This window comes from Tauraco erythrolophus, chromosome 8 (genome assembly GCF_009769465.1).
Source record: "Tauraco erythrolophus isolate bTauEry1 chromosome 8, bTauEry1.pri, whole genome shotgun sequence".
Lineage (NCBI taxonomy): Eukaryota > Metazoa > Chordata > Aves > Musophagiformes > Musophagidae > Tauraco > Tauraco erythrolophus.
The window spans coordinates 6,023,036-6,042,502 of NC_141472.1; the positions used below are offsets into that span (position 1 = coordinate 6,023,036).

Consider the following 19,467-nt stretch of genomic DNA (forward strand, 5'->3'; position numbering starts at 1 on the left):
ATCTCAACGGTGGCGGTTGTGTCAGCTTTCTAATTAAGCGCATGTTGCAATACGTCCACTGCTCAAATTCCACAAAGCAGGGAACACCATGAGCAACCTTCTTCCTGGGAAGAAAATGAGGATGCCATATGCCTTAGAAAGGCAAAACTGAAGAGTTTTGTTAAAAAAAAATCAGCAGCTCCAAGAAAGCTGTTGACAAATAACTCTTGGTGTTATCAGAACAGGCTACAAAAGATTGAACCAACCCAGACTCTAAAATCACTTGGAAATGATTCCCCAGAGATTAAGACAATTAGAGAGTCCCAGTACAGCACGTAATGAAGCTTCATTAAATTTGGAGGACACCAACTTTGATCAGGGTCAGAGAAGGTCATTTATATTTTTCCCCCCTCAACAGCTGTTGACAAACGTGTACACTAAAGGAAATGTATATAAAATACAGGAAACTACACAAACAAGGAAATAAAAATCCTTGTGTTAATTATTTAACAGCAAAAGCATGAGCAGCACCAACTGAACTGTTCTCAGTTCAGTTAAAAAAAGAGAGAGCCCCAAAGTGTTTAGATAGAGGGAATGGAGTGAAATGCATCCCCCAGTCAGGCTAAAAACAGGATCCAAGCAATTAGTAACCGCACCAGCCAGCAGCCTGACCCCAAAACAGTTCCACGCAGAAGCCAAACGGCCAAGAAACTGGAACATAATTCAGTAAAACAAATCAGACACGGCTGGATTTCAGGGGACAGTATGCATCAGGAGCACGTTGCAAGCACTGACTGTTTCCCATGCTGAATGTTTTCAAGCACTCTGAGGACATTACTCATCTCCTTCTAACCAAAGCGAGTGTGGACAGTTCATCAGGTCTCTCTCACAACATTCACACTCCAGTTTTGGACCAGCAAGTTACCTCCAAGTGTGCCCAGAGAGACAACCTGTGACCAGATCATGATGCTTTAAATAAGAGTAAAGAAAGGTATTCTTTTTAAAACCCAGTGCAATGACATATTTATTCTTCCTGAACAGTTTCTCAACGTGCAGGACACGCTGCCAACCCTGAAAACATACTCTAGCAGAAATAATCGTTCAAACTATCTTCCTGCAGCCCTCCATAAGTCACTCTACCCCTAACGATGATGCTGGTCGGATTCCAGTCCTGGTAATCAGAACTGTATTGTGATGGACTCTTATTTGAACTGCAAATGTTTAATCAAATTTAATAAAATTGGACTACGCAATATGGCAGTTTTAAATTACAAACACAAAGCCAGAGTTTCGTCTGGTGCCAAAAGTCTGAAAAGCTCACCCGTAAGAAAGAACTTTATTTAGGAAGGGCTCCAGCATTCCCTGCCTTTTGTTTACACCAGACTGTTCAGGAGTCTTTCTTCTCCAAGGAACTTAACATTCCTGGCAACGGGATTTCTGCAGGATATCGCCGTGCCAGAGACTGACGTGCTGTTGCGTTGAAAGGGAAAGAAAAGAAAACAACAAGAAAAAAAGTTCTCCCCTGAACCTTGCAAGTGAACTCGTATGGATCACAGACCAGTCCTCAAAAGATGAATGCTGGTGCCCAAAAAGAACAAGCATCAGTGCTTTGGAAAAACAAAATGAGCTCAACGTCTTCCCCGTTTTAAAACAACAATGATTTTGGTTGCTTCCATTTCTAATAATGTGATTAGACACATTTATCATCCTTAATTCACTGTCTGACAGGGCTTTTATTCAGCCAGAGTCTTATTGAGAGCTCAGTCTGGGAAGCGGTGAAGGGGCGAGATGTGCAGATGTTCTCCTCCTCCTGCAGAAATCCCCTTTCATAACACTGGGAAGGGCGACCGATCCTCAAACTCAGTCTGACCAGTAAAGGTCTCCTGAAGTGACAAGCAAGGAAGGTTTTGAAACATGTCAAAGCCTATTTCTGCCGTGGGGATGCTAACACATCAGAAATGGATCACCTGGTTTTGAAAAGCATAGGAAAGAGCTAAAAATCTCTCAGAACCATGCTGTCCACAGGCCCTAAGCAGTAGGTATGATGCCAAGGGTTGTCTGCCTGCATGGAAACGCTGTGATTTCCCAGGAGCCTGAAAGCCTTCAGCAGAGGAGGAGCAAACTACAGCAAAGGCTGCTAGCAGCCCGGATCGCGTTTCTCCTCACAACAGATGTGTACGCCGAGCACATCTTTGTGCTTCACCAGCTTTAAAGCTTTGAGGGCAGTCCTCCACCAGAGTTCACCTTCTTTTACAAAAGGCAAAGTTCCAAAGCCCAGACAGCATCCCTCTGGCTCTCCTGGGCACTGACACTGCACTGAAGATGCAGCAGCATCTACTGCACCTAAGGAGGTGTTTGGTCTTTTGTTATCTAAAAGCAGAAGATTAGAAGACATCCTACCCTTCAGAAAACCTGGTTTTCTAAGCTCTGCTTTTGGAGTCCTCCAGAAAGGGCACAGTCAAAACTTCCACCACCAAAGGTACAGGGTGTGCCCAGGAAAAAACCCGTATCCCAGAGAGGGCTCGCTAATTTTTGATGGATTTCTTGCACAGCTGAAGTGTTTGGCACTTGCCACGCAGCCCACCACGCCTGGATGGGAGACAGGCTGCTACTCTGCAGATGGGAATCCATCCACAGATCCATCCAGCAGTCCAGGTGCTATGGTCCAGAAAGAGAAGTTCCAAAAAAGGTCTCTTAATGAACAGAACTGGGAGGCAGGAGGCACACAGTGTGGAGGTGTATTTTCTTTCTTATCAGATGGCAAAAGAAGAAAAAAGCCCCCAAGTTTACAAAGGTAATGAGAAATGTCTTAAACCATTCACTGCACCTAAGGCCTGCTCTACCTCTCTTAGGAGAAGTGCCATGAGAACATCTACATCTCTCCCAGAAGGAAAAGGAGAGGCTGCCAGCTCCTGGGAACTGATTTAGGGCAGCTGGTCTGAGCAAACCCCCAGGGAGAGTTGGTTAATACACCATCACCGTTCCTTATCACAAGGATGTCACACTTTTTGAGTACCAGTGCTCATCCCTTCACATTTAAAGACCCACAAAGCATACCTGAAAAATAGCCAGGCAGCACTTGCAGAAGGTATGAAGTTCAATCATCAGCTCTGCCTTCCTCTTACCTTCACTGCATCTTGTCAGAAAAGTTTTTTCTATTCTGAAATGATTTCCAACACACAGCATTGTTTGCACCATCCACGCGAGCAGCATTGCTCCCCAAATCAGGACGAGCTTGTTGAATCTCAGCTAGTCCCTGAAGGAAGCAGTTGAGGATCATGGGCTGGCCAGGTTAGAAGCTGAGGCTGTGCTGGCTTAGGCATGCCATATGGAGCTGAGGACCACAGCCAACCAAAACAACCTGGTTTACATAATATATAGTTGAGAAATAACTGACCTGCTTAGCCACCATGCAGGGAAAATCCTAACTGAGAAATAACTGTCTAGGTGTGAACCAAAACCCTTGCAGGAAGTCTCGACGCTTTGACTGGCAGAAACGTTTTTATTTATTTTAAGTATAAACTTGTATATAAAATGCAAATCCCAGAAGAAATGAACTTTTCTTGGTACTTTTCTCACTCAGCAAAACACACTTCGGCTTCAGACACCTAGATCTCTGTATTAGCTTTGACTTTGTGAAAACATCTCGCAAACTCTGACACACGACTCCGCTGTCTCCTGCCTGCAGCTTTGCAGGTCCGCACACCCAAAGCGACTCCAGCCTCCCTCCGACACCGCGTGTCAGATGAAGGGGGGAGCAGGTTGGAGTGGGTGCTTTTTAAACAAATCACCCCATGAAACACAACTTTTTGGTAACATACCTTTTTTTCTTTAAAAAAAGCAGTAAGAAGACCAAGTGTCATGGCAAAGATAGTAGGCAACACAGAAAATCAACGTGAGGGCTACCTGTTTTTCGGAGTGGGAAGTCGTCTTTGGAATCGTACATCCCCAGTACAGGGTGATTGTAGGTGCCAGATACGCCACTTTGGGGTGGGGAGCTCTGGTCCAGAGAGCTGTGCTGTGTCTTCCTGCACAGAAGGACAGAGAAAGAGAAGGGAGAAGCTTTACACCAGTGACACACAAAGCGAATGAGAGCAGCTTCACCTTGTCTGGTATCTTAGTGGGGAACGGCGTAAAGGAGAAGATCTTAGTAGTAGCTTTTTCCCTGTAGGCACTCATGCGAAAGAGACACTGAAGTCTAATGTACAGGGAGGTAACTAAACATATGCTTAATTTACAGTATAGCAATTACCCTGCTGAGTGTGGCTCAACTCATTAGAGTATTTAACCTAAGCATGTACTTGGGCTGGGTTCTGACAAGTCACATCCTTGACGCTAAGCAGGGTCATTGTTGCTCCCCTCAATCACACCACAAATGAACAATTTCCCTTCACTGAACAAAACCCAGACACAGCAAACAAATTCTAAGGATGAAACAAACCTGAAGGATGAGCACGTTAGGTGCCACACGTTTGAACTGGCCAACAGCAGCCATGCTGCATAGGTGGTCGCCTGCCTCTTGACCCAAGTACCTAGCAGAGACAGGGCCAAAGTACTCAACTCCTTTCCAAATTAACTTCTTGAAGCTGATAATTTATAGCTTTGTTTGAGCAGGCTGCTGGAAGTAAATTACAGTCTGTTTACTAAGGATATTAAATAACGAATGAGTTTTCTAAACCTCCTACCAGTTTGTTGGCTGCGTCTTTCCTACTTAATGACTTGTGCCCAGCTTTGCCATTTCTCAGGAGCTCTACCAACCCCGATCAGGACAGACTTCGGGAAGTCTCCAGACTGAGCAGCTACATCAACAGAATGACTGATCCAGCCATACAGGTGACAGCCATATGGCTATCAAACAACCTTACATTTCACGTTTAAATCAACAGAATTTCAGCACTGCGTTACTTCTTCAAAATACTGAAGAATATGGGACAACAGAGAGCGAGCACTTTGTCACAAGAAGTGAAGATTTGAAATTTTACATTGCCTAATAACCAGACATTCTCGGAAACCTTAGTTAAAAATATTATCCTCCAAAAGGTTCTTTAAGGAACCAGAATGAGCCATTCCCAGTTGAAAATTACACCAACTCATTCGACTCCTTGAGCAGTACGTTTGAAAGCTCAAATCAGAAGCAGGCTGTTTGGTGAGATACACAGCATCAACTCCACTACGAGTTATACCCTTCAAAAAATAAGAGGCTAATGAAACATCAGGAAAATGCATCAAATTTTCTACATGATTTTGTTACAAAAAAAACCCCTCTGAGAAGTTTATTTGAACATCTCTATCAAAATTTTCTATACCCACAGTTCTTGCCAAGCAATATGATTCACTGTTGTTTCCTAATCCTCCCCCCTTTATATTCCAAACTTCTCTGTACATACAGGCAGAATGATTTTCCAGGCTCTTACACAGTTCTATTTTTCATTAGCATTCCCGCACATCGCGTACTCTTGTATATTCGCCCCAATAAACGCTCGCTCACATGCACGCACAGTTTAATCATCACCTGCAATCAAAACAGAATCAAACTGAAAAATATTTGAATCCCTCCTGAAAACAGAAGTGGCTTTCTCTGCCTGGATCTGCTCATGCCATGGGAAGGCAGCACAGAGAGATGTTTCACAAACAGGAACGTTGGATGCTGGAAGCCAAGAGCCCTCAACCCCCCCGTGTCACACAATGACATTTTTTTGCTCTTGCCTATACAAGCAATAGATTTTTTAATTTCTTTTTCTTTCTTTTTTTTTTTTTTTTTTAAATCATGACTTAAGCTGCACAATCACGTACATTGAAGCTACTTTCATCACTTTGTTAGGGAACGCGCAGGAACTCAAAGGGCCCGTTTAGATGTGCTTTGGAGCTGCTGACTGACGGATATTTAACTGCAAACAGGAATACATTATAAGGCTCAAGGACCAGGATCCAACACCCTACACTGCTTCGAGCAAAATGCACTGGTCTGCATGCCTGTTCAAGAATTTCAGAGGTCTTGAAAGAGATGAAATTGTACACTGAATCGAGTTTGCAGGCATTCCTGAAAGCACCTACCTTCACATAACGCGTTCTTTGGGCTCTGAGGTCCATCCGTGCATGATGCTTCAAACATATTCACGCAACGTAAATTGAAATACATTCAAACATATGTATCTGTGCTAGAATGCTTTGTGCACAGAGGCTGCAGACACCCATGCACAATTGGAATAATTTAATGTATAATTATCTCTCTCTACCTCCTCACCATGCAAATACTCAGTTCGACTCCCTTTCGTGATTGCTACTGCATTGAGTGGCTACTTCCCAAGCGCATTTCTGACAACTTCCCAGGGACATAATAGCCCTGTTTGCTAAGCCCGAGGTGCTCCGTCTGTGCTCCTGCTTAGCCACTCTTACTTATGTTAAGTATCTTCAAGAGCAAAACCTCCTGGGAGCAGGGCTGTCCAGCGCGTTGAGAAGCCACAGGAGGAACAGTCTGACAATGAAATGCAAAAGAACCTCTTCAGTTGTTGCCTGTCATCAACGTAATCTGAAAATTACACTCCACAAAGCTTTTTTAAACAATTACATACAGACAGGAGCTGTATATATTAAACAGAGTTTACCAAGTGGTTTGAACACCATAGAGCTGAAGACTGAGCAAGACGTCTGTGAAAGCCCCCAAGAAACATTACTGAGCATTACCATGTTCCTTTTTTTCTTTTAGTAGATTCTCTGGACTACGACTACATTCAGCAAAACCTCTAAAACCAGTCCCTTTTCCTCTCAAGGGCTGATCCACACGTGTGCATGTGACAATACCCTTTAACATCAGTGATTAATTAGAAAATATTCACTGACTGTAAACACTCAGTGTTGCACCAGCAACCGACAGTGTTTAATGAAGTCCAAACAGATACAAGAAACTGAAGGACATCTCAGTGGACAACCGAAGACTGGCCCAAAGGCCCAGAGGAACAACAGCTATTTCACATGTCAGTGGAACATATTTCATGTCACAGCCACTGACGTAGAACCGTTGTGGTGTTCAACACCCTAAGGAGATCTGTTTTTTCCAAGTAATGCTTTCAATTTAAAAAAAAAAAATAAAAAAATCACAAACCTTAATAAGACCAAAGACAGCGCTTAAAAGCAGGCGTGTCGTTTAAAAGACTATTTGAGCATCTGTTACCACTTAATAGGCTTGCCTGCTCACAGTAGGAGCATCAAGCCTATCTTCTGCAAGCCTCGTTTGCGTGTGTTAAATCCAAACACCACCCAATTGAATCATGTTAGAAGTATGTGTGCACATAAATATCTCTATAACTGAACCGGTAACCTACGAGATGCCATATATATATATAAATACTAACATGTAATTAATTTAAAGGTTTTCTCTTTTTTAAAAAAATAAATACATTAAATTGGATAGAAGCAAAAAATCTTCAACTTTACAGTCACGCAGCCCTGCTGCCATCTGCCCTCCTTCAAAGCTGAGCAGGACAAGCTCCTGCCTGCGACTCATCACCAAGATAGACCCTTGGAAAGATTGGTGAGCCCCCCGAGGCTTTCTTCTCTCTTCACATCTTGTGTTAGAAACCAGAACACCCACCCTCTCCCCACCACGAAACAGATGGAGGGAGGACGAGGGGATGGCAAGTGTGTTAAATCCGTAAGAAAAACGATGTGGTGGCCCCTTGTGCAACAGTTTGTGTGTTGTCTCTACCTGTTGGCATCCCTGGAGCATCGCAGGAAACGGATGTTTTGATTAACAAAAGCAGAAGGAATTCAGATCACTTGCATTTCTTTTTTTTTTTTTTTCTAAATTCACCTGTGATGGCTACTCTATCTCAGGTTTCTCTAGAGCCAAAGGATCAAAGGTTTTGGAAGAAAGCATTTATTTACTATCCTTTATTCTAAGTGAATTAATACCACAACTCTTGTATTGTAACCAACTGGGAAAAATGGAGAACATAGCGGCTCAGGGAGTCTTCAAACGCTCTTCATAAAATCCCCAAATTTCTCAAGTCTCAATTAAGAAATATGGAAAATCAATTATCTAAAAAAGATATTTATGTGGTCTTGACTGAAATTCAGTTTCTCCTATTTCTTCTGCTGTCCTTGATAGTGACCTCGTGGGCCTTAAATATTATCTTCGCATGAACTACCAAATTTTCACTACTTTAAACAGCGCCATAACTATACAATTTTTACAAATCTTAGATTAGATTTTTGGAGATGTATTAAAACTGCTCAGTCTCAGTGGAATAATGTTTAGATTTTGCTGCCAACAACATTTCAGCATTCCTCTATGGGCTCATAGCTGGGATTATCTTTCAAACTGAGCTTCAGCTGAGTTTCTTGAATTTGGAAACATCGTCTGGCTATGACCTCATTGTCCCTGTACACATGTTTATTTCTTACGACTTACAATATTGTCAGATGCTCAACTTGAACACAAATTTCATGGCAAAATTTCTTTGACTTTTGTCATTCAAAATTTCGTGAATTTTACGGTCATTAAAGACAGTGTCCAAAACACTTTTTTTTTCTTTCTTTCTTTTTTTTTTATTTTTTTTTTTAAATAGTTATTCATAATGTTATAGTAGTGGAAGTTTTCAAATTACCTCAAATCTCCTGATTTTCTTTTATACAATGAAGAACTGAATTTCTGGAACTGAAACTTGTACCTTGTTAATAATAGTATCGTTTGTATTTGCTATTTGGTGGATTTGAACTCATCGAAGAATCTTTGTTCCTACGTCATTATAACATCAGCTGCTACCTTCTCACCCCACATGACATTTGGGTTTTCTAGGAGACCAATAGTTGAAATTTGCTGTTGAAAACTTAAATGTTGGAACAATGATGATGAGAAGCGCAGACAGGATGCACTTGACGTTTCCAGTAGTTTACAGAGAAGAGTCAAGTAATCTCTCAAAGTCTGAGGTTTTGTTTAAGATGAGCAGTAAGCATTAACGGTTTTAAAAATGCAACACTAGCTCAACTATCCTAAGTTGCAATTCACTGAAGATAAAAAAGTATTTTCCCCATTTTACTAAAGTTCAAGTTTTATAACACCTGGCAGGATGAAATCCTGGGTGAAAAGCTAGAGAACTTATAAAGGTCGATCTTGATGGTAGAACTCGCAAGTTTGAATAATCGTGGATTAAAAATGATAGCAAAGACCTCTACTCACAAAAACACTGTGACCATCACAGAAGATACGAACATTATTCACACTGAAACCCTCTGAAAAATGCATTTTGGTAACGTACGAAGTCAAACCCTGGTTCTATCACTGTTCTGGTTCATTCAGTAAATGCATCAGGTTTCTATTATTATCATCAAACTATTATTACTATTATTTCTATTATTATATTCTAACTATTCCCCACACCTCCAGCAATTGTGAAAAAAGGTGGCACCGGCTGAATCATAAAGATAAGCCCAGTACCACTTACCCATACCAGAAGCGAGGATCACTGGATATACAGTGGTTCAGATTCCGGTGTGCCAATGCCTTCTTCTTATTTAAGACAAATTCTTGTAATTTCATCTTTACTTCTGTGCTTGCCACTGCACCTGAAATGGCAAAAATAAAAAAGGTTATTGAATCAATCCACATACTTCAAAGAATTTAAATTTCTAAAAAGATTCTGAATTAAATCTTTGATTTCTAGTCCAAAAGAAGAACTGCTCTTTCAAAGAGAAAAGAATAAAATGCCTCCAGTAAGGAGCTGCTCTTTTTTTTTTTTTTTTTGCCTTTAGCTTTGCATATAATCACAACTTATGTTTGAAAACAGAGATTTAATCAGAGATTTATCATTTCACTATAAAAGATTTCTAAAGAGGATTTTCACACTCGCATAAAAGTACACTTAGAATAAAGCACTTGTACTAGGTATTCTAGCTTTCTTTTAATCAAAGGTATTTAAGAAAAAGGGTCTTGTGTACACTCAAGTTTTTAAATGTCACATCTGCAAGCAGAAGGGGAATGAGACAAACGTCTCATATGTAGATTTTTGTCTTGAAAACTCTCGTAAATAGGGACCTCTTTGTTCAAAAGTATCTGTGTACAATAAGACCTACATAATATTCCAATTCATTTACAAGTGTGCAATCTATTTCTTCAAACAGAAAATCTAACATTTAAAGAAGAAAGTCAGTAATTTCGTAGCGTAGAGTTAAAATGTCAACTGTGTAATTTCTAATCATTATTTCCTCCACAATAGAGGCTAGTCTGTTTTACTGCGATGATGGATTAAAATTACCATTCGGTTGACAGAACGGATTCGCAGGCAGAGTTCCTGATGGAGCAATGCATAGAAAGTTTGGCAAGCAGAACATGTGGAAAATGATGGTTCATCTATACCATGGCGCAAAGCAAGAATTCCAAAGGAAAATAACTGGGCTACAAGAAAATGAAAGGGCCAGGAAAACCGTCTGCTCCACTGAGAATAAGAACTTAAACCACGACAGGGTGATCTTTTGTCTCCTGGATCCTACTCAACAACGTGGTGTCATTTGACAGACTGAGGAAACAATTTTTTGTATCTCCACAAGAGAAGAAAACTGCAATATTTCTATAAAGCAATGCCTGAAGATGTAATATTGTTCCACCACTGAAGCAGCGTTGAAAAGCTTGAAAATTCACTTTTGGGGAGCCCTGCCTTTCTCACTAGCTCTACAAATGTAGGTTTGGCATGTACCTTGATGGGAAGCTCAACTGAGGAGCTCAAGACAAATTCACGTGAATATAGCAAGACACATGGCTAGACCAGAATGGGTGACAAATTCATGCTTAAAGGCCTTCTCTCTCCAAAAAGTTACTCTATCAGTACTAGTTACTCTATTAGTATTAGTTACTCCAAATCTTTACTCTATTAGCATATTTAAAATAATCAAATATGGCTGTGTTCCGTCAGTTTGGGATAAATCTAACATCATTCAGAAGACTTGAGGCTAAACCTTTTTTGAATCCTGAGGTTTACAAGAACTCCCCTGGCATGCCTTCCTCCTTAATTGGAAGCTGAAAGGTCCTATATATGCTTAACAAGATAAAAACACGTATGCTTCCCCTTCTCTGGGCAACTCTGGAGCCATCGACAAAGGTGTCATGCAAGATGTTCTGATGCTCTTGGCTCTGGAGCTGAAAGATCAAAAGGAAAAAAAAACAATCCAACTCACTTTTAACATACTCTACTGGGTTATTTTGGACCCAGTCACATTGTTACAGGCAGAAGCACTGTGCAACATCCAGTAAAGGTGTTAAAGACGATGTCAAATGAAGAAAGGGACAACCTGTCACATATGTGACAGTAAGCATCAGGCAGGGGTGTAAGCAAAGAGGACAAGAGTAGAAGTCAGACATCAAAAGCCCATACATATAGAGTAAGTCCATCAGCAGGAAGCAAGACACTCAGCCCCAACGGAAGGGAAAGGCACGGCAGAATAAAAGGAGGATGAGAGAGAAGGAATCAGAGAGCAAGAGCTCACACAGCAGCCCTGGCTGAGGGCTTGAGTGACTAAGAGGAGCAGGGAGCAAAGAGCAGGTCAACTGATACAGACTGTAAACAGGAGAGAGCCCCAACGAGCAAAGTACTGCAGACAGGATGACTCTGAAGAGCCAGAAGACAGAACCAGGTTACTACCACAGAGACAAAACCAAGTTACGTATTGTCCCAGAATCAAACGCCATCTGAATATGGAACAAGGCAGGGATGGTGGGAAGAGAGTCAGGGAGGGCAGAAGCAGGACCAGGCTCCTGCAGGAAGGAGGAGGTTGCACAACGCAAGAGCAGAGGAGCAGAACAAATGAAAATAAATGGGACGAAGCCTTTAATGATAGTGTGGGCTGATCACCGCTGGCCAACTCTAAGACGAGTCATGGGCCAAGGCTGCCCGAGCAGCAAGGGACTGAATGGTCCATGACCAGAAGTGTCTGGAAACACCGATTCACAGGATCACTTCTAGGACCAATCCTAACAGCAGAAAGGCAGGATGACCAACTACGGCTCCTTATCCTGTGCAAAACCAACCTTTACTTTCATACACGTTTCCCTTTCTTTCGTGGAAGTCATGCTTCTGATCAAAAGCTTTATCACCTCAGATACCGGTTCACGAGGCAGAGTTAAGGCCCCCGAGATAAGAACACGAGGAGCTGATGTTACGTTAATCTAAACCGATTTGTGATTTGCTCTAATCAAAAGGTACAAATCTAATTTGCTCTTCTAAAAGGTACAAAACAATATATTTTGGCTTACAGTGATGGAGGAAGGAATGAGAAGGAACTACACTCTACACCTATTATGCACTCTTCGTATTTCAGACCAGGCCAATTTTAGCTGTGTTTTACTTAGCAAAATTTTCTGATGCGAGAAAAATAACTTAAGTATTCTTAAGAGCTGAGGTGCTATCATGATTCTACACCATAGTACTTCTTAAATAAAAAGTAATTTAAAAATAAAACTGTAGCCATGGGAACAGGATCTTTAACTTAACATCTCCAAATTCTGTGTTTTTTTTTCTACACCTATGTGTTTCATCCAAGAAGCGCTTCAATGCTTTTGCCGTTCTACAGAGAATCAGGCATTTTTATTTATTTGCGAATTGCTTTAATGAGAATAGCCAGATATCAATTTTGCAGAGAGGACTAGCAAAACATTGATGCAATATCAACAGCTGATGAGAACAGCAGGGTGAAGTGGAAATGCTTATAGCTTTTATCCGTTTTGAACCAACTGTCTTTACTTTGGAAAATAATACAAAGCAGCCAGAGGAGAACGGAACAGCATCCCACGTGGCAGCCCACCAGGCACCAGAGGAGCCAACCTGCATTATCGTTACCTTTACTCACACCTGAAAGTTAAATTGCTTCTTTTAAGTAGATTCTGAGCCTTTGGTCTTTCCAGTATCTAAAACAAACCAACCCCAAAGCAAACACACGCAGACACACTGGACCTCCTACGGACTGCTTTGCGAAGATATTGGGGTAGGTCTGCACGTTCCCTCCTTTTGGCTGCAGCTTAAAGTCTTCTGTTGAAAGGCCCTTTCCTACTAGAAGAGTTGTTTTTGTTCTATCTCGTTGAGTTCCTGTAGTTGTTCTTGCTCTACCTTGTTCCTGGTCCCCAGAGAGCATTCCATCTCCTGGTATCCTTCAGCCTTCTCTGCTTCTTCCATCACAAACTTCTTTATTTCATAGGATCATAGAATGGTTTGGGTTGGAAGGGACCTCAAAGATCATCTCGTTCCAACCCCCCTGCCATGGCCAGGGACACCCTCCACTACACGAGCTTGCTCAAAGCCTGATCTAACCTGACCTTGAACACTTCCAGGGATGGGGCAGCCACAGCTTCTCTGAGCAACCTCTTCCAGTGCCTCACCACCCTCAATGTAAAGAATTTCTTCCTTAGATCTAATTGAAATCTCCCCTCTTTCAGTTTAAATCCATTGCCCCTTGTCCTGTCACTACACACCCTTGTCCAAAGCCCCTCTCCAGCTTTCTTGTGGCCCCTTAGGTACTGGAAGACTGCTAGAAGATTACCCCGGAGCCTTCTCTTCTCCAGATTTAACAGCCTCAACTCTCTCCTAAGGAGCTGACAGCACAACTTGGCAAGGTATTTTTCCTCCCATTCACTTCTAAAAGAAAACCAAACAAGCAACCAAACTGCCTTTGATAAGGGGATTTGTGAGGCCATAATCATTTTACTGAATCTTGTGAAGTGCATAATGACACGTGGGAAAGCCAACCACAATCTGTAACCTCATGAAAGAAGTACTTTCTGAATGAAAACACTTTAAAGCTACAAACTGAGAGCTCAGCTACATCTTAAAAGAGTGAAATTAAGAAAAGTAAAAGAAAAAGAAATGCAGTGTGCATCTGGTGTATTTTATGGGCTTAATATTCTGCCTCCATTAGGAACACTGCCAAAAATACTTCAAAAAACATTAAATCAAGTAAAGAGACGATACGCTTCCTTTTGAAAAACACTAAAATGGCATTTAGTGAGACGAAAATGAAGATAAAGCATAGAAATGCATTTCTCTCTCACCCTCAGTACCTTCTAAGAGTTTACAGAAGCTCCCTGTGCAGCTGAGCTCTGTAGAGAGGCTATCAGGAAGGTTTCTCCAGCTGTATAAAGGGGCTCCCATTCAACTGCTTTACCTGTCGTCACTGAAACAAGTGAGCTTTTTGCTACTTACTCTCTTTTCCTTTCTCTTTGTTCTTTAGCTGCTGAAGTTTCTGCTCTCGGTGCTGCTTCTCCAGCTCCTGCTCCTGTCTGTGCTGCTCCAACTTCCTCTGGTGCTCCAACAGCTCCTGCTGATGCTTCATCGCTAGCATCTCCTGCTGCTGCTGCGGAGAAGGGACGAAGGGAAAAAGAGCAAATTAACACCATCAGATTTCCCAGTGCTAAACCAGAAGCTGCTATCAGGTGACAATGGCATCGCTTAATCCACAGAAACAAGAAAAATGTCATTTTCCTTGTCTAGAGGCTCCTGCACTAAGACTCTCAGGCGTGTCGTGTGGTCTCATTTCTAGTTCAGGACAGCACTTGTGCTAAATCACAGCCACTATATGCTCCAGGCTCCAGGGCACGGTCTGTTTACAAGCACGAGCATCCTGTTCAGAAAGCACCTAATTCAAGAAAGTGACAAAAAGCTTCCGCCCAAATAGGCCCTTCCCCAACCACTTTGCTGCAGCCAAAAGGTGTGGCTGCGTCCTTGCTTCTGCTCCACGAGCCGTCGGATGCCACCACTGCCCTGCTGGATGCTGGTGCCCTGATTCTGTGCTGAGTCAGTGCAAATGGCTACTCTAGCTGGACCTTCATTTTCATAGAATCATGGAATGGTTTGGGTTGGAAGGGACCTCAAAGATCATCTCGTTCCAACCCCCCTGCCATGGCCAGGGACACCCTCCACTACACCAGGTTGCTCAATGCCTCATTCAACCTGGCCTTGAACACTTCCAGGGATGGGGCAGCCACAGCTTCTCTGGGCAACCTGGTCCAGTGCCTCACCACCCTCAATGTAGAATCATAGAATCATAGAATCATAGAATGGTTAGGGCTGGAAGGGACCTTCGAAGGTCATCTAGTCCAACCCCCCTGCAAGGAACAGGGATATCTCCAACTAGATCAGGTTGCTCAGGGCCTTGTCCAACCTGGCCTTGAACGTCTCCAGGGATGGAGCATCCACCACCTCTCTGGGCAACCTGTTCCAGTGTTCTACCACTCTCATAGTAAAAAATTTTTTCCTAATATCCAACCTGAACCTACCTCCCTCTATTTTAAAACCATTACCCCTTGTCCTATCATAACTGGCCCTCCTGAACAGCCTCTCCCCATCTTTCCTGTAGGCCCCCTTGAGGTACTGGAAGACCGCTATAAGGTCACCCCGGAGCCTCCTCTTCTCCAGGCTGAAGAGCCCCAACTCTTTCAGCCTGTCCTCATAGGAAAGGTGCTCCAGCCCTCTTATCATCTTCGTGGCCCTCCTCTGGACCCTCTCCAACTGGTCCATGTCCTTCTTATGTTGGGGGCTCCAGAACTGGACGCAGTACTCCAAGTGAGGTCTCACAAGGGCAGAGTAGAGGGGGAGAATCACCTCCCTCGACCTGCTGGCCACACTCCTCTTGATGCAGCCCAGGACGCGGTTGGCCTTCTGGGCCGCAAGAGCACATTGCCGGCTCATATTGAGCTTCTCGTCCACCAGTACTCCCAAGTCCTTCTCCTTAGGGCTGCTCTCGATCCAATCACCACCCAGTCTGTATTTATGCCTGGGATTGCCATGACCCAGATGTAGGACCTTGCATTTGGCCTGGTTAAACTTCATGAGGTTGGTACGGGCCCACCTCTCCAGCCTGTCAAGGTCCCTCTGGATGGCATCCCTCCCTTCCAGCGTGTCAACGGCACCACACAGCTTGGTGTCATCGGCGAACTTGCTGAGGGTGCACTCCATGCCACTGTCCACGTCACCGACAAAGATGTTGAAGAGGGCCGGGCCCAACACGGACCCCTGAGGGACGCCACTCGTGACCGGTCTCCACTTGGACATTGAGCCGTTGACCACTACTCTCTGAGTGCGGCCATTGAGCCAATTCCTTATCCACCGAGTGGTCCATCCATCAAACCCATGACTCTCTAATTTAGAGAGAAGAATGTCGTGCGGGACAGTGTCAAAAGCTTTGCACAAGTCCAGGTAGATGACATCCATTGGTCGACCCTTGTCCACCGATGCTGTCACCCCATCGTAAAAGGCCACCAAGTTGGTCAGGCACGATCTGCCTTTGGTGAAACCATGTTGGCTGTCACCCACCACCTCCTTGCTCTCCATGTGCCTTAGCATGGTTCCCAGGAGAATCTGCTCCATGACCTTGCCAGGCACAGAGGTGAGGCTGACCGGTCTGTAGTTGCCCGGGTCCTCCTTGTTCCCCTTTTTAAAAATGGGGGTTATGTTCCCTCTCTTCCAGTCATCGGGGACCTCGCCAGACCGCCACGACTTCTCGAATACAATAGCCAGTGGCTTGGCAACTTCATCCGCCAGTTCCTTCAGGACCCGCGGATGGATCTCATCAGGTCCCATGGACTTGTGCACCTTCAAGTTCCTCAGATGTTCTCGAACCTGGTCTTCAAGTACAGTGGGCGGTGGTTCATCCTCACAGTCCCTGCTAGTTCTTTCCACAGCTTGGGTGGTAAGACAAGAGGCTTTACCATTGAAGACTGAGGCAAAAAATTCATTAAGTACCTCAGCCTTCTCTATGTCCCGGGTAACTAGAGCACCAGTATCCTTCCGGAGGGGGCCTACATTCTCTTTGGACTTCCTTTTGTCCCCTACATACCTATAGAAGCATTTCTTGTTGCTTTTTATATCCCTTGCCAAATTCAATTCCTTCAGGGCTTTAGCCTTCCTCACTTGATCCCTGGTCACTCTTACAGCTTCTCTGTATTCCTCCCAGGCTATCTGTCTCCGCTTCCACCCTCTGTAGGCTAACCTCTTCATTTTCAGTTGGTTCAGGAGCTCCTTGCTCATCCACGCCGGCCTCCTGGTCTTTTTGCCCGACTTGTTCTTCGTCGGGATGCACCTCTGCTGAGCTTGGAGAAGGTGCTCCTTGAATGTGGACCAACTTTCCTGGGCCCCTTGTCCCTCCAGGACCACCTCCCACGGCACTTTGCCCATCAGGTGCTTCAAGAGGCCGAAGTCCGCCTTCTTGAAGTCTAGGGTACAGAGCTTGCTGAATGGTTTCCTTGCTGCCCCATGGATCTTGAACTCCACTGTGTCGTGGTCACTGCAGCCAAGGCTGTCCTTAAGTTTCACCTCACCCACCAGTCCCTCCCTGTTGGTGAGCACAAGGTCGAGCATGGCACCCCTCCTTGTCGGCTCCTCTATCATCTGCAGGAGGAAGTTGTCATCCACGCATTCCAGGAACCTCCTGGACTGCCTGTACCCTGCTGTATTGTCTCTCCAACAGATGTCAGGGTGGTTGAAGTCCCCCATGAGGACCAGGGCTTGTGACCGCGAGGCTGCTCCTATCTGGCTATAAAGCGCCTCATCTGCTCTGTCCTCCTGGCCAGGTGGCCTGTAACAGACCCCTACCGTAACATCCCCTATCCGTCTCTGTCCTCTAATCTTGACCCATAAGCTCTCTGTCAGCTCCTCCTCCGACCCCAGGCGAAGCTCCACGCATTCCAGCCAGTTGCTGACATAGAGAGCAACACCCCCTCCTCGTCTCCCCTTCCTGTCCTTTCTAAAAAGCTTATACCCCTCCATGTTGACACTCCAGTCATAGGAGTCGTCCCACCACGTCTCCGTGATGCCAATAAGGTCGTAGCCCTGCTCATGTGCACGCATCTCCAGCTCATCCTGTTTATTTCCCATGCTGCGTGCGTTGGTGTACATACACTTCAGCTGGGCCTCCGACAAAGCCGACTCGCTGGCTGGAGCGACAGGGGTTCTCTTGGACGGCAGTGTAAGTTCGTTTGAACATACCTGCGATCCTTCCCCAGCCTCTGGACCCTCAGTGCTGGCACTGGTGCCATGCTGACAGCAGTATGAATCTGACTTCTTGGCTGGAGCGGCTGGAATTCCCTTCTTCTGTTCTACGGGTACTTCCACCATATCTTTATCATTCTTGATATTCCCCCCCTCCCCCTTCAAATCTAGTTTAAAGCCCTGCCAATGAGCCCTGCTAGCTTTTGAGCTAAGACCCTGGTTCCCCTAAAGAATTTCTTCCTTAGATCTAATTGAAATTTCCCCTGTTTCAGTTCAAATCCATTGCCCCTTGTCCTGTCACTACACACTCTTGTAAAAAGTCCTTCTCCAGCTTTCTTGTAGGCCCCCTTTAAGTACTAGAAGGCTGCTAGAAGATCACCCCAGAGCCTTCTCTTCTCCAGGCTGAACAGCCCCAACTCTCTCAGCCTGTCTCCATAGCAGAGGTGCTCCAGCCTTCGGATCATCTTCATGGCCTCCTCTGGACTCGCTCCAGCAGCTCCATGTCATTCTTGTGTTGGGGACTCCAGAGCTGAACGCAGCACTGCAAGAGGGTCTCACGAGAGCAGAGCAGAGGGGCAGACTCCCCTCTCTCGATCTGCTGCCCACGCTGCTTTGGATGTAGCCCAGGACATGGATGGCTTTCTGAGCTGCCAGTGCACATTGCTGGCTCATTTTCTCTCCATTGTCTTTTTTAAGTAAAACCCCATTAGGACACCTTAATTATGAATGCCCACATGTTCACCAGGTACAAATCCTGTGCTGAAGAAACATCACTGAGCTCACCAAGTCAGGCACTTGCAGCAAAATACACCATCACCAACACTGGCTTTGCAAGACCAGTTCAGTTTCCTTGTGCATATGCTTTTTTGAATAAGCCTTTAATTATATGACTTAGCACTTTGGCTTCTCCAAAAGTCCTTCTCTCTCTCTGTGTAGATAGTAGAGTTCTCACAGACCAGGACAACTGTATCTTTTTAACTTCATCAAACGCCGGTCAGTTCCTGTCTGCTGTGCAAACCTCATACCCCAAGCTAAACGCAAAAGGACTCACTGCCTTGCAGGCAAGATCACCACCTGATTCTGAGCTTAATTACAACAGAAATGCTTCAGTATAAAAAAAAAAATAATTCTTCCAATCATCTCTCAAGGAAGGATTTACCTTGGCCCTCTTGACTTGCACACATTCACGAGAAGAAGTGAGACACAGGCTGCCTAATTAAGGCCAAGATTTCCGAAGCTTTCACCAAATGGGATGTTCAAGACATGAAGCACCAAAGGCTCCTGCGCCCATCCACCGCACAAGTCCCACCTTGGGTCTCCAAATCTTGGCATCTGGAAGATGCGCATGGACATACTGACCTCCGGGGAATTTTGGGGTGGATCTCGCCAGCCCAAAGCATCCTTTTCATGTCCAGGGGGGATTCCCCCAGGGACTGGAGGCAGAGGTTTGATCCACCGGGCCCTGGGGCGGTACCTGTCATTGCTCAGAGAACACCCTGCACCTTGACAGCCAGGAGCACGC

At 44.5% G+C, this 19,467-nt stretch overlaps 1 protein-coding gene across 7 annotated transcripts in view; it reads right to left on the reverse strand.

The window, feature by feature from the left end:
• Positions 1-19,467, reverse strand: part of LOC104377105 (histone deacetylase 4) — a 245,875-nt gene that overhangs the window by 88,306 nt on the left and 138,102 nt on the right. For 4 of the 7 annotated variants that reach the window (XM_086616116.1, XM_086616113.1, XM_009983825.2 and 1 more), the window contains exons 4-6: positions 14,163-14,313; positions 9,423-9,543; positions 3,886-4,007 (exon numbers count right to left, since the gene is read on the reverse strand). In XM_086616116.1, the coding sequence (XP_086472242.1) occupies positions 3,886-4,007; positions 9,423-9,543; positions 14,163-14,313 (394 nt within the window). The remainder of the gene's footprint in view (positions 1-3,885; positions 4,008-9,422; positions 9,544-14,162; positions 14,314-19,467) is intronic. The other 3 variants (XM_086616117.1, XM_086616114.1, XM_086616115.1) reach the window with 2 other exon arrangements.